Here is a 15,259-nt window from a genome sequence, read left to right as displayed (position 1 = left end):
GTGAGTTCCTTCTAAAAATGTTAATAGAACTAGCCCACTAAATAAAAGGCCACACTCAATCGAATATAAATTTGTCTTTATTTAAGCAGCAGTCACATGACCTTAAATCTAAGCTTTAGGCCTGACAACGAGCCAGCCCTAAAAAAAACCGGGTGTTTCTGTTTGCACTAAGAGACATAACATGTTAACATACATTATCCAGTACTGGAAATGAGCAGCCTCAAACACGTGTTGGTTATATGGGTGACACAGACCCACTGTCCATGGTGTTCATGTTTTACAGAGACTCCCAAAGACCATTACTAATAAGACGGAAGAGAAAAGAAAATACAGTCACACCAAACCATGGACACAGTAACCAAAGACAGCAGCTAACACACGTTTTAACCACTGTCCCTTCCAGGGACATCTTCTTTCCATAGCAGTATCTGCAGAACGTCCTCTACATTAAGTCCAGGGGTTTCCAGGCCAGAAGCTGCCCCTCCTGTCTATACATCAGAGCAAGGTCATTTCAAAGAATGAGAGTTGTGCGTTCGTAGCAAAGACTCATGTTTCCCCAGTTAGAGGAGAGGAGATGGTGACGTGACTATATGTTGCAATGGCAAAGTAGGCAGAGTAAAGAAAGAGGGGTGGGCACTGAAATAAAGACCACACACTTGTGAATTTTAATTTCATTTCCAGGCTAACCTACATTTTATTTAATGCAAATTACAGTACCAGTTAACTATTTCCAAACCAAGTCACATAGAACGAAATGTATTTACAAGGGAATGGGGGAAGGGAAAAAAACATTGAGCATACTTTCCACAAAAAAGTTTATATTTAAAATGAAAAAAAAAACATTCAGTCACAGAGGCATTCAAGTAGTAATGTTATACAGCGTTTGCTTTTCCTTTATATCAAGACAGATTTGCACAAGTGTTTGCAATAGTTTGTATACAACCCACAGTCCTTTATATATATATATATATTATAATAATAATAAATTTTGTTTAGATTTGTTTTTAAGATGGAAGTGGTCACGCTAATTGGTATGTGTACAGGCCCAAGTGATCCATCGGCAACACATTTATAAATGCAAATATTACAGGCAAGCACATTTCCATACAACTATCTGTATCTGCCTGTAGACAGATATAGTAAGAAAAAAAATTAAAAATTAACACAAGGTAGTCTACTTTGTCAAGCTAACCCCTTATGTACTGGCTGTCATTTTGTTTGTATTGTGGAGATACACAATGGAACAACAAGCTTGAATAAAATGGCATAGCCCCGCGAAAAGGCCCCAGACCCCAGGGATCACTTCCCAAGACTCTCCAAGGAGACATCGGTCTGGGACTCTCCTGTGCTTCTAGCTGTTTCTTTATTTTCAGTGGCTTCAGTTTTTACCAGAAAAGACAGGTTTCACCATAAAGGATGCTCACTTTCCATACAGGGGAGAAACGTGTTCATCTCTGTGATGAGAACAATCAGTAGTGTCAATAGGAACCAGACACAATTTTGATTCAAAACAAAAAAAGAAACAAAAACAAAAACCCCAACTCTGGGAGATCTGGCACTGGCCAAACTTCCTTTGGAAGATTCCAAAGTTAAAACCCTTAAAAGGGAAGGGAAATGTAACAGAATTGCCAGTGTCTTTATACATCCACAGGGATAGAGAACACAGTCCTCTCAGGACCTCTGTATTGGTGTGGACAGGAAGACCAGGTAGATACACTTTGCTAAAACACAAACCTAATAAATGGGTCTAAAAGAATTAAAGACTTAAGTAAAAAACAACACAGAATGTTATGGGAAAGAAGGTGCAGTCTTCTGCCATGTGCAATAAACACACGATGTCTCAAAAATAGCAACCTTTGGTTCGGTAGTGGCTTGTTTGTTTTGTTTTCCTTCTTCTATTCAAGACATACAAAGTAGTTGGTGGCAAAATGAATACTTTTTTTTTCTTTCAAAAGGCCATATTAGGCACAGTTAGGAAACTGATTTTCAAAAAAGAAATTAAAATGATGCTTCACCCAACAAGATGGCAGGAGGGAGGAATGGGTTCAGAGTCCACTTGACAGTCCTCACCAGCACAGCACATGGTACAGCAGCTGCCAACAACTTCACCAGGGCACCCAGACCACTGGCATACCAAAAAACAAATGCCACCAAGACAGCGTGACTTCTTTTTCAAAATCAAACAAAACCGATGTCTCTTTCTCTTGGCTGGGAGGGCAGTAGGTGGGGCAGAGTGAGCGTGGGATCTTCCCAATCTGCTGCAAGGCCCGCTTTAGGGCTTGAGGAAAAGATGAGCAAAACCCAATCGATCTGACATCCTCCAGCTCTAGGACTCCCTGCGCTCTACCAAGTCCCTGCATGGACTAAGTGTGAAATGAAACCGGTCGCTGTTACTGAGGAGGAGACAGACACACCCAGAACCAAAGAAAGGCAAGGCTACAATGAAATGAGATTTCAAACACAGTTTCCTCTCCCCTACTCAAACTGTGGAGGGGGCAAAGGTGCTGTTACCTTGTAACTTCAGACAGAAAGGGGACTGACAGGGACACATGGATAAAGGAAGTCAATTAAAAAACAAAACAAAACCAAACCAAACACACAGAAGCGAAGGCACTCCAAACTATATAGATACACTATACATTGCTAGAGTTATTGTTACAATAATACAGGCCGGTACCTACTGTACAGAGTCAAAACTATATGGCTTTAAAAAGCTCGTCTACATTTTTGTCTGGTTATTAAACAGAATCACTGCCCTGAACAGTAACTTTTTGCTCATTAATAACAGTTCCTGGGTCCACATATTTACATACAAAACAATAAAACTTAAATTTAAAAACATCGAAAGAAAATATAATATACAAGCTTGAATTTGGTGAGGAGCTTTTAATTATTATTATTTACAAAAAGATATTCAGACACCTGGATCTCACTTGTATAAGTTCTGTGATCCTGCCATGATCCTTGAGAAAGAAAAATCGTGCACCTCAGCCCTCACACTCTCTCTCTCTCTCTCTCTCTCTCTCTCTCTCTCTCTCTCTCTCTCTCTCTCACACACACACACACACACACACACACACACACAATCACGCATGCACACGCACAGAAACACACATCACGCACACACACAGGTTAGAGAAAAGCACCTAACCTTGCTCTTCTCTTACCCCATCTGGGCGGTGGGGAGTATTTGCTAAAAGCAAGCACTAATTTTTATGGACTCTAGCAAGTACACCAAGTCCAGAGTAGTGTCTGTGTCTGGCTGGGCAGTTTTATCTGAAAGCAGGTTCCCCTCTTAGGCCACAGAACCACTTATTCAGACTCTTTACAAATTCTTTCTGAAAACGGCCTTCCAAGTCACCCCTTCTAGGAACTATGCTGTCAAATACTTTGATTTCAGAATTCTTTCAAACTCTATCTCTCGGAAGCACTTCACAGAAAGTAAAAGCCTATTTGTTTGATTTGGTTTGACTAAGCATGCTTCCTTTCTTGTGAACTCTGATAGAAGCAGAGGTTTGAGAAGCCCCTTTTGTGGCCCAAAGAGCGTAGCCGCACAGTGAGTGAAAAGTCAGATGGCTCGCTGCTGTCTCTCCACTATCGATTCATTTCGGCAGGCAGCGCAACTCTCTTGGAGAGTTACACACGCGGTCGAAGAGGCATGACAGGGTGCTAGGGCCTGGACAAGGGCTGCCAAGAGACCCTTCTTTCCACCCACCTGGAGGGCAGGACCCCACCCCAATGACTGAAGGTGGTAATGAGGGAAAAGGAGGCCACCACACACAGCCAAGGGCTCTGTAGGCCTCATGATTTGCTGACCTTAGCAGACACCGGGGAAGGAGAGGGAGGAAGGAAAGGTGGCCATCACTCAAGTGATCTTTAAATGTGAAAGGTAACTGATTGTGCCTTAAAGATTCATAGGTCAAGTAATGGCCCATAAGCACCAAGGTTCATTTTAGAGTATATAAGGCCCACAAAGATACCAACCTTAAAAGGATCAACAAACTAGTTATGAATTCTGTTCCTCACTCAAACGTAATCCTTCAATCCTCCTTGCTTTCCAAGGAATATTGCTTTGTCTTCAAATAACAAGAGACTGATTCTTACACCATTCATTGATAAACATAGAAAACTAAAACAAAACTCTTAATGATTGAGGGAACATTCTTTTCATGATTCAGTCAGTCAATTTTGATATTATAGACAAAAAGAAAAGGCAGTATTGAATATATGTATATATAACATATATATACACACATTGATATAATCAGTTTTCCTATAAAGTCAGCAGGTACAGGTGACTTTATCATTTTGATGTGTGGTTTTTAATATGCCTACCACTTAAAATCATAATGGCCTATCTGACATGCATCAATAAATAAATTTAAAAAGCATGATGTTAAAAAGCAGAAATTAAATATACAGTCTAAATTTGGATTTAAAATTAGAACTATGTTTAAGAACATGGAAAGTCTTGCAAGCTTGATTTTCAATTAAAATATGAAAAATAAAGCAGTAGACTGTTACAGTTCACATTATTTAGCTACAATGTCTTCTCTCAAGTGTATTTTTCTAAGGGAAATAACTTTAGAAAACTCTGGACAAATTCATTCACAGTGGTGAGATCTGCCCCTGGCCTGCTGCCTTCCTGTCATTTGCCTTCTGATGCACCCAGAGCTGCTGGCTTACCACCATCTCCAATCTCGTATCAGGGCACCACCTCAAAACAGCATCAAGTTATGCAGACAGCCTTTGGTCAGGTGAACCAAGATCCACCCCAGGGCATGCAGCTGTGGCTCCCTGCAGCCTTCCTAAGCCAGCATCTGCAACACTTGCACTGGTCAAGAGCAAAACAAACCTTAAATAACCAATCACAAATCTTTCCTTATAAGTTTCAGACTTTAGTGACCTCCCTGGGCTATGAACAATACACATTTCTTCTCTCTCTCTCTTTTTTTTTTTGGTCTGTCACACCTGCCATCAACCTGCCAAAGGCAAGTCTTCAAATACCCGAGGCTATGTATACATTTACAGGTGACATTAAGTCCCTGTTGAGTACACCTGCTAAGCTCCCAACCAATTTCAAGCTGTGCACTGTATCAAAGTCCTACACCAGACTTTAAAAGAAAACAAATTCAGAAAATAAACCAGCACAGAACAGGTTTTCTTCTGTTGTGGTGGGGGCATGAGGCAGGAGTCTGGTCTTTAAGGTATACAATAGCAGACATCTGATTTAAAAAAAGAAAAGAAAAGATTGTCGTGGGAGAGATTGTGTGTTCTAGTGCTCTGCTCCTCCCCCCACCCCAACCCTCCCGCCCCTTGGATCTCCTTAAAAGTGAGAATACAATGAAACTGGTTTGTATTTATAGATATTTTACAAGGTTAAATAAGAACAACAATAATAAAAAAATTGAACACTAAAATGAACAGGGTTTTTTGTTTTTGTTTTTTTCCTCTTTTTAATTTTCTTTCCAAACGTGACCAGTGTTGCTGAGTGACACTCAAGTAACTGCTGGTTTTTCCTGCGCAGCTGGCTACTTGGGGCTGTTCAGGTGGAGTTGGAAGCTGATGCAGAAGCGGCATTATTGGTCTGTCCACGGTCTCCAGCATTAGTATCTGCAAATCCAAAGTCCCGAGAGAGCGTGAGCAATGTTATGATACCACAAAGAGCACAAGTACACTGCTCCACCCGCACACAGTGCCGTGGCCTTCTGAAGCTGTTAGCTGATACGCTGCTTTCTGTGTGGAGCTAAGTGGTGGTACATTTAACACAGTACAGACTCAGGGGCACAGAAGCCGTTTCTGTCTAGGCGTTCGCTATAGCTGGGACCAGCAGTACTCAGTTTGGAGTCACACAGATGGGAAACTAGCTAAAGATTTTGAGCTATGCTCCAACATGTATCTGGTAAAGTTATCCAAGAATACACTTTACTATTTAAGGGCACGTTGTTCAGTTTATCAACTCCATAACCACTGTACTTCCTTCCTTCCTAAACTCTTCGTTTTCCAGTTCCCCAAATAATCTACCCCACATCCATTTAACCCACTAGGGGTCAGGCAACATGTGAATACTTTTATAGTTCATTAACTTTTACCTCAAAATATTCCCGGCTGCTATCAGTTCTACTTTCATATAAATAAGGTGACCGGGGAGTCATACTACCAGGGCATGGGGACATCCTAGTCACTGGCAGGTGACATGTAAACCAGAACATACTCTCTAAAGCCACGCTGAGCCTTTCCCAGACATCAGTGAATTGCTAGGGATGAGGCTTCATTCATGACATGACCTGCTGAAAGGGAGATTCACTGTTCAGTCATCCACATTTGGTGTGCCAACAATACAACAATTCCTGTTTAGATAACAGATCCCCAGACCTTTCTTCATTTTTATGATTCAGGCACAGGCTGTATTAAAAACTGTCAGAAGAAGCCTGGAAAACCCGGGTTACTTCAGAGTTGTAATGTCCCCACAAAGCATCCTTCTTGTACCATTTCCTGTGTTCTACACAACTATCGGAAAATGCACAATCATCACCAAACACCACACACGCTCCCCACTTTCTGCACAAGATCCCAGGAACTGCTGCTCCATCTTTAAACCCAGGACTTGAGAGGCACCCCCTACACCCTCACATAAACTAGCACCGTGACAGCTCTGGCCATGTGATCTAGCTGTGCCAGCTGATGCCAACCAAAGTGTGCACTAAATGCCTACCCACACCAGCAAACTGCACATTTACGGCAACTTACTCTTTGGCAAAGTCCTATATAGCTAACAGTTTTCAGATGCCCTTTCATGAGCTATAGCCCATTAGTGTATGACCTAATCCAAACTAATCTCACCTTACTTGAGTAAATTCAAAGACTGTTTACATGATCACCATGAATGTACAAACCTTCTTATGTGATCATACAACTGGAAACTGATAAAAATCTGTAAACTCATTTCCAGTTACATGATCAGAAAAAAAATCTGTTCTGAGAAAAGGAAGGAAGGCATAGAATCATCCTAACATCCTGTAGCATCCTCCAACATGACACCAGGGATTCATGCCTCCTGGCACCTATGCTCTTAATGTAGTCCTTTCCCACACTAAACATGACTGACCTGCGTAGCCAACCAGATACTGCAAAAACAATGGCATGCGATTTCTAAGGCTAGGAAATAAAAGACACATGGTTTCCACCTTACTCTCTCTACTGGACCACTTGGTGTAAGGAAAGCCAGCTGATAAGATCCAATTATGGCACCATGACGAGGCCCACAGAAAGGGTGGGTAGCCCTCCTGCCAACACATGCTTGCTAGCCACACGAAAGATGCAGCCCGGAAGTACATCTTCTAACCCCAGGAAGCCATCAGATAACTGTAACCCTAGATAAACCCCCCTTATTAAAAACAGATTTATTTTTTGCTCATATATTCTGATTATGGTTATCCCTCCCTCTACTAATCCCAATTGCTCCCCACATCCCCTCCCATCCAAATCCACCCCCTTGCTGTCTCTCATTAGAAAACAGACAGACTTCTAAGGGATAATAAAATAACAAACATAAAATAAGACAAAACAAAAATCTAACACATCAAAACAGAACAAAACACATAGAAGGAAAAGATTCCAAGAAAAGGTATGAAGAGCAGATAGAGACAAAGACACCCACTCAGGAGTCCACAGAAACACTAGACTGGAAGCTGTTACATGCAGACAGCTTAACCACACCACTGAGACTCTCGCCCAGCCAGGTGGCTTCCGTGTTCCTAACCCAGAGAAGCAATGATAGATAATGTTCAGGATGGCAACTCAGAGCTGTAAACAGCAAATACATCAATATGTTGAAGAACTTAAAATGCCACTAAGGGTTGTACCCAGAGGCCCAAGAAAGCATCAGTGAGCAAGCCCCTCTGCAGACTGTCATCCTAGGCAAGACAAAGGTGACACCGGATAAACTGCGTCCTCCTCGACTGGTTTCTTAAAGAACTGTCTTCTGAGAAGGGCATGTAGGTCCAGGGTTTTTACACTAGATCCCATGAAAAAATTACTCTAAGAATTAAAACTACTTTTCTGATTGTTTCATGTGCGCTCACGTGTGCATGTGTGCATATCACTGTGTAGGTGAGGCTGATGCTGGATCTTCTTTTATTGCTCTTTCACCTTATTCTCTGAGGCAGGCTCTCTCAATCAAACCCAGAGCTCACTTCTTTCAAAAGTCTCCTAGCCAGCTTGCTCTAGGGCTCTCTCTCCATCCTCCAGAGATGGTTGGTTGGCAGCTACACCCACAAGGTCTTCACATGGGTTCAGGGATCCAATCTCTGACACGCCTGCTTTCTTGCTTGGACAGTAAGTACTTAACCACGGAGACATCTCCCCAGCCTCAAGCCATTTCTTGGTTTGGCTCTATTTTTTCGAGATAGTACTTTATTCTCAGCCCAAGTTAAACAGGCTGGCCTTGACCTCTCAGTGACCTTCCTGCCTCGGCTCGCCAAGAGCTTTATTACAAGTCTGTGCGACCAAACCAGCTTCTAAGTTTTTGTACACAGAAGTCTGTATCTGGTAAACATTTTCTAGGAGAGTAGAACAGGTGTGTGTGTGTGTGTGTGTGTGTGTGTGTGTGTGTGTGTGTGTGTGTGTAAGAAGGCATATTGCCCCTAGCCCCAGATTCTCAGAAATGAGGAAGTTACTAGATTCTGGGGTTATGACCACCACCATCTGTATCAACACTGAACAAACTACCTCATTGTAGGTTTTCATGCCATAAACTCATCTCGACTTCTTCTTCTTCGCTCATTTAGTATTAGCAATTCCTATCCATTTGGGGGCCGATGTGATTATCAAATGTAAAAGATGGGAGACAGTGGAGGGTCACACTTTACACTGTTACAAAAGGTCTTAAAGGCAGAACCCATGGAATAGGTTGGGAGGTGAGAACAGAGAATAAATATAGTTGAGGTTCTAATGGTTCTGCCACCATGAAGCCAGTATTCAAAAAGCGTGGGTCTAGAAGAAAATGACCCTAATCCATAGAAATGCTTGTGCTATGGCCCAATGGTAATGACAGAACATTCTATTTGTATTGACCAATGTGGTGAAAGTTACTACATATGGCTACTCAGGCTGCAATTAAACATGAACACAATTTAGTATCTTATTTGTCCTAAACACTTTTCAAGTTCTCAAAAATATAGTCATTAAAATTTTAATATTTCTACAACTGGCATATCAGAAGAGGATATTTTGGATAATCAAATTAACCTTGGGCAAATGCATGTATGCTTGAGAACTCAAATGCATTTCATTTCCTTATTTCCTTTATTATGCTTGACCAACTTTAGTCTAATGCCAGTATGTCTGTACTTATCAGGCTTTAGGTGAGAAATCTCATGACATGTTAGGTCATATAAAACAAAATTCTGGCATTCAGAAAATATTATTTATAGTACACAGGTAATTTAGTCAAGCTATTCGGAGTGGAAATAGTGCTAATGTAGAACAATGTCTTGTTATAACCTGTAGGGACAAACAGAAACAACTCTTCACTGGAAGCAAAGTGTACCCCCAAACTCACACTGACACTGAGCTTATGACCTACACCAGTGAGATCAAGCTCCACCTATGGTCAGGTTTTGCTTGTTTCTTCATAACACTTATTATGATCTTGATAGTTAATAATAAGGGAAGGGAAACCTCCTCAGCAACAACATCTTCAACTCTATCCATATTATTCCCAGACAGAGCTGTGGCACAGGTACCAAGGAAACTGCTGGTCATTGAGAAAATAGTGAAACATAGATGCTTGTGACTCAATCCAGCCACCAGGGTTCATGGTTAGCCATCAGTGAGACTACTCAGATCTGATCTGCTGGCAGTAGGGAAGTCTCAGCTGTCTGGATGCTCAGAAGTAGAGCACATTCCTGAAATGAGGTCCCCAGTTAAACTAGCACTTTTAACTTAAAACATTAAAATATTACCCATAACCCCATGTTCTTTGGTTCTCTACCCTAACAGTCAAGTCTCTTACTTAGAATGTGCTCATGCTTGCAAGGTAGTCTCATACAGCTCAGGTAGGCCTCAAACTCCTAGTTCTCCTACCCCTACCTCCCATGCCCAGTTGGCAGGTTGTATTTTAGGCTACTCATATACAAGTTTATATAAACTTAGCTTTAACAAAGAGTACATACAAATTTACTGGTGTGAGTTTGTTAAACTGCATTAGTTTAAAACAGAAATCTATGTATCTAGAAGAGCTACAAACATCTGGCTGCCAAACTGGTAGCATGTAGAAGAATATGCATGCGTACAGTGAACTCTCCCCATCCCACTCTCCTAGGAAACGAAAAAGAACTTTTACTGCAATAGGAGTAGAAACTGGGACAGGGTGTGTGGAAGGCAATTTGACAGAATGTATTAAAAACTATAAAATTCCTTACTCCTTTAGCATTACTCCCAAAACTATTTAAAGAGAACAAGCAAGGCTTTATGCAGTAAGTTTCAAAGCACTTTTCAGAAGAGCAAAGAACAGCAAAAGGCCAAACAATCCTTAAATGCAATTCTAATGTTCAAAACTAAAAAATAAATGAAGTGAACTACCACAAAGCCAAGGCTCTCAATACTACTTAGTAACCAATATGTGTCTATAGCAGTATACTTTCACACTCAAAATAGCATCTCTCTGCTTACTCATATATAGACTAAGAAACAAAACAACATTATCTGTGATTACCTCTGGAAGAAGGACAGAGAACATGCTATATTCCAAATTAACTATGCATCTTTAGTGAAGGAAAAAAACTTTAAAGAAGTCATGCAATTTTCTAAAATTCTACATACATCTGAGTGAGGATAAGAAAAGCAGGGAAGACAGGATCAGGAGGGAAGGACGGTGAGGGATCCAGGGCAAATGCCCTAATAAGCACTAATACACAACACACCGTGAAACTGGCACAGAGACGCTCTGGAGGGGGAGCTGGAGCAGTGACCCGAGGACAGAATTCACACAAAACAACTGTAAAACTGACAATGAGATGAACTGTTCTGGATCTTTCTTACGCAAGCAGAAAGAAATGGCTAGTGATGTACAAGACAAGAGGAATTTTGGAATGAAAACAGGAGCGAGAAGACCATGCAAAGCGGCTAAACTTACACAGACTCTAGCAAAAGAGATTTCAACACGCTTAGAAAATAGGTAAGCTTTAGCCAAGAACTTTCAAAGGAGCTCATAACAGAGAAGAAATAGAGAAGAAAGAGTACTTAAAACAGCAATTACTTTGCTCACATAATTGCAAATAATTATGAGGAAAAGGGAAAAAAAATCAACGAAAAGGGTCCAAGTTTTAGAGGAGGGCACATGTGTTCAAAGAACTGAAAAGAACACAAACCTACGGGGACAGCCCAGAATTGGTTTAGATCAGGAAACAGTGAGAGCTTTCAAGGCAAGATCTAGAAGTTAAGTCTCCTGACCAGCCAGGTACAATGACAGAAGGGAGATCTTATTCAACTCATATCATGAATCCTTTTTTTTGTAAAAGATTTTCAGCCAGGAAAGGAAAACAGGTATCCCAATAAACAATGCAACCCAAAGAAAGGGCAAAACACACACGTTAAATGTCTTCTAATTCAGAATCCAGAGTACAAGAAACAATTCTAAAATCGATTCCACAATTCATTTAATAAATATTGAAAACACTACAAACTTCACTGACTCGAACTCTCCCAAACAAGACAAACTAGAATAAGTTTAATTTTTAATCTTTGACAGGGCTCTTCCCCCACCTCCCGTCGGAAAAGGACTGAGAATTTTCTTGACAACAGCAACTTCCTGAGAGTCTTTGTTTTTGTTCTGAGAGTCATGCATAAATGATTACTATATAGTTAGTTTAAAGCTAAGCAAACAAGAGTGGTTACCAGTCACTCTGAGGTAACTAATCTCCAGTAAGACCTGCCTAGTTTCTCATCTTATCAGTAACTGGGGTAAAGGCAATCTCTAGACCCTGTCTTGTCCCCTCTGGTATACTTGGCTTGTTTACATAGAAGCAAATGAGAAAAAAATGTGCAAGTGATAAACAAGTTATAGAAAACCAAATGCCTTGACAGTGTAGAATGCTCCCATTCTACATAACATCTTTGTCAGGACTGAGAGCTACTCTTAAGAGTTTGGTTGGTTGAGCGTAATCCTACATGGATTACCAAAGTGATCCACATAGAAATCACTTTTAGGGTGTGTGTGGGGTCAACTTGATAATGGGTGATGCAAAAATGGAATGTGCTGGTTTTGTTGGCAGTAGTGGGTTCTGCTACTGGAATAATCACGAGATAGATTATCTCTGCTCAGTAAACAATGACGAGGCTAACTGAGATCTCGGCTTTAGAGTTGAAATCATCTGTATTCATTAGACTAACATCCTCAATGGACAGAGAAAAACTGCTCTACTTATAATATCCTTGTATCCCTTACATTCAGTTCATTCGATAGTCAATCAAATGATCTCTGAAGAAGTTTGTGTGTGAGTCAATGGTCCAGATAAAACGTTTCCAGACAGTGACTGAGACAATCTGAAGGTGCTGAGAAAATCTAACACACACATAACCCTGGAAGAAATTCACAGAGAGTTCAGGAGATTAAGTCATTTAGAGACATGCTCAACTATAATGCTCCAAGATACTGAAGCATTTAAAGGTAAAAGTACTGCTAAAACTAAAACATAGATGCAGCACTAAAATGGTCTTTTGGGGAGGAATTTCAACACTGACACTCTAATTTAACAAAACATTACATATATATATATATATATATATATATGTATATATATATATACACACACACACACACGCACACACACACACGTGTACACACATATACACATATCCCTTCTTTACAATTTAGCATTGTCACCAACATGATTTTAAAGATTTACAAGTGCCCCCAGAATATTTCCAAAACTGTTCAAACTTCATATAAGAATAGATTCCACAATGAATTCAAACCATTTTCTGCTGTTTGCCATCCAGAACATTGTTGTCCTGTCTATCATACACACAAAATCTGTTACGATAGCCTTTATTGTTATATATGTGATTCCTGTCACTATAGGGAGTGGCGTTTTCTTCTACTAGATATCTTAGGAAGCTAAAGCCCTAAACTGGGATTAGTGATTTTTAAATTTGAACTTTGATGGTTGTATATTCTAATATTTTCCAATGCATTTTTAGTCACTGTGCCTACAAGTGGCTACTTGAACACTGAACACAACAGAAGTAAAAGTAATCAAAACATTTAATGTAATAGACATTTAATGTAATAGACTATCCTTGCAACTTTCAAGAAGGGTGAGAAATTGTGACTATAAAATTTAATAGTCAAAGTTTCTGGTGAGGCCACACAGTAAGAACTAACTATATGTCCCCAAAGTAACACCAAAAGGACTTTAGGACTCTATCCAGATATGTAAAGATTTATTTTCTTTGCTTTCCCAGAAGCAGCAACAGAAAGAATTCATCGACATCTAGGCATCTGGAAGCTACTTAGTAATTCTGGCCATTAGTCCAAAGCTTATCTCATGACAGCCAGCATAATTGTGGTTAACGATATCTTTTGTCAATCTGTCTTTCTTTTCTACTTATGTCCCACTTACTTAGGACTGAGCTTTGCTTCCAGGACCAAAAGAAAGCCAGAACATCCCAATCCTTTCTCTAGACAGCTACAAACATGGACACTTCTGAGGCAGTCACCCAAGGGCCCGGCAGCTTTGCTCTGGACCACACACTTGCACTGTTTGGAGCAGGAGGAGAAATAATACTTTACAGGTCAGATTGTAACTCAGGGCTATGCCCAAGTTCTGAATTCATTTTGTACCTAAACCTTTTTAGATGATTGACAGGCACATCCCTGGGCTGCTGAAGACAGGTATATGCTTCTTGGTGATATGGTTTCATTATAAACTAAAAGTGACTCAGCCTCAAAATTGATAATTATTTTTGATACAGAGTTTCTATTACAGTGACTTAAATCAAGAAGGGCAATTATTATAATAACTTAGAGGTTCAAATTCTAACTCATTAAACCCAGGACATGCTAGGGTTTATTTAGGTGGTACGGTTTAGGTGGATATTAGAAATTCTGACTTTGAAAATTTAATATTTACAATACTTTTAGGTTCAGCTATCCAAGCCTAGAGCTTTGCAGCTTAAATGTTTATTTCTTTGAAGTATGAAGCAGACTAAGAAATGGTTTCTGAGGAGAGCTTTGTGTATGCCTAAAAGCATTCTTTTGCTATGTCTCTGTGTGGTGATGGACTCCCACTTATCCAAGATGAGAGAGACTTTGCCTTCCATGTATGTGGGATGCTGTATTGCTTTGTCGTGAGATAAAGTCTTGCTTTTAAGTCCTGGTGGCATAGTACTCACTCATGTAGCCCATTATGGCCTTGAACTCATGTCAACCCTTCTGCTTCAGTCTGTCAACTGCTAGTAATACCAGTGTGAGCCACCATGTCCAGTGTTTTAAAAACCATTACTGGACTTGTCTTAGTTTGCAAAAATAATAATAGAATTAGTAATGGCATTTTCCTCTCACCGAGGGCCTACTGAGAGGCCACAGGGTCATGCATATGTGTATTATGTCTCTTACTTCTCAAAATCCTACCCCTGCTGCTTTATAGATATGGACCTGCAGCAAGAAAAACAGATGCCATGTATTTTTAAGGTCATTAAAGACTGTCACTCCCACTGCCACACACCTATAACTAAATTAGAGGCAGCTATTTAAGGTCATATAGTCAATCTGTTGGTGGACATCAGTGTTGAGGCATACTTATTTGACCTTCATTTGGCCCCTAGAAAATTCTATTCTTTGTGGTGTCAAACAGTTGGCTTACACGAGAAGGGCTTAAAGAAAATGTCCATGAGAAATAACTTACTATGTGAAAATGATGAAATCTTCATTGACTGTCATTTTTATCAGTACCAAGTCTGAGGCCTATACGGATAAAGTGCAGTGCCAGAAACACTCCTCCTAAGCCAACGAAGCTTCTTGTCTAACCAATAATGGAAATTCTTAACCACTGGTAATGTTGACTTTACCTGTGGGGCGCTCAGAGAAATATATGCCATCCTCTCTGGTGACCACACATGCACATCTTTACCCTGACTTTAGTAACTGTTCTTCTATGAACTTCTTCATGTTCTAAGTTACTTCAGCTTGGCCATCAACTCTCAGGGTCACAATCCAATGCCAGCTTTTCAGTTTTCTTTTACAGCTATAAAAACC

The 15,259-nt window shown here is 40.3% G+C and overlaps 1 protein-coding gene across 2 annotated transcripts in view; it reads right to left on the bottom strand.

Moving 5' to 3' along the window:
- Positions 1-59: 59 nt before the first annotated feature.
- Positions 60-15,259, bottom strand: part of Gsk3b (glycogen synthase kinase 3 beta) — a 146,904-nt gene continuing 131,704 nt past the window's right edge. For both annotated transcript variants that reach the window (XM_075962432.1, XM_075962436.1), the window contains one exon: positions 60-5,613. In XM_075962432.1, the coding sequence (XP_075818547.1) occupies positions 5,546-5,613 (68 nt within the window). In that variant the 3' untranslated portion in view covers positions 60-5,545. The remainder of the gene's footprint in view (positions 5,614-15,259) is intronic.

Source organism: Microtus pennsylvanicus, chromosome 1, assembly GCF_037038515.1.
Source record: "Microtus pennsylvanicus isolate mMicPen1 chromosome 1, mMicPen1.hap1, whole genome shotgun sequence".
NCBI classification, from domain to species: domain Eukaryota; kingdom Metazoa; phylum Chordata; class Mammalia; order Rodentia; family Cricetidae; genus Microtus; species Microtus pennsylvanicus.
The sequence above is the reverse complement of the archived record's forward strand: the minus strand, read 5'-3'. Positions and strand labels throughout refer to the sequence as shown.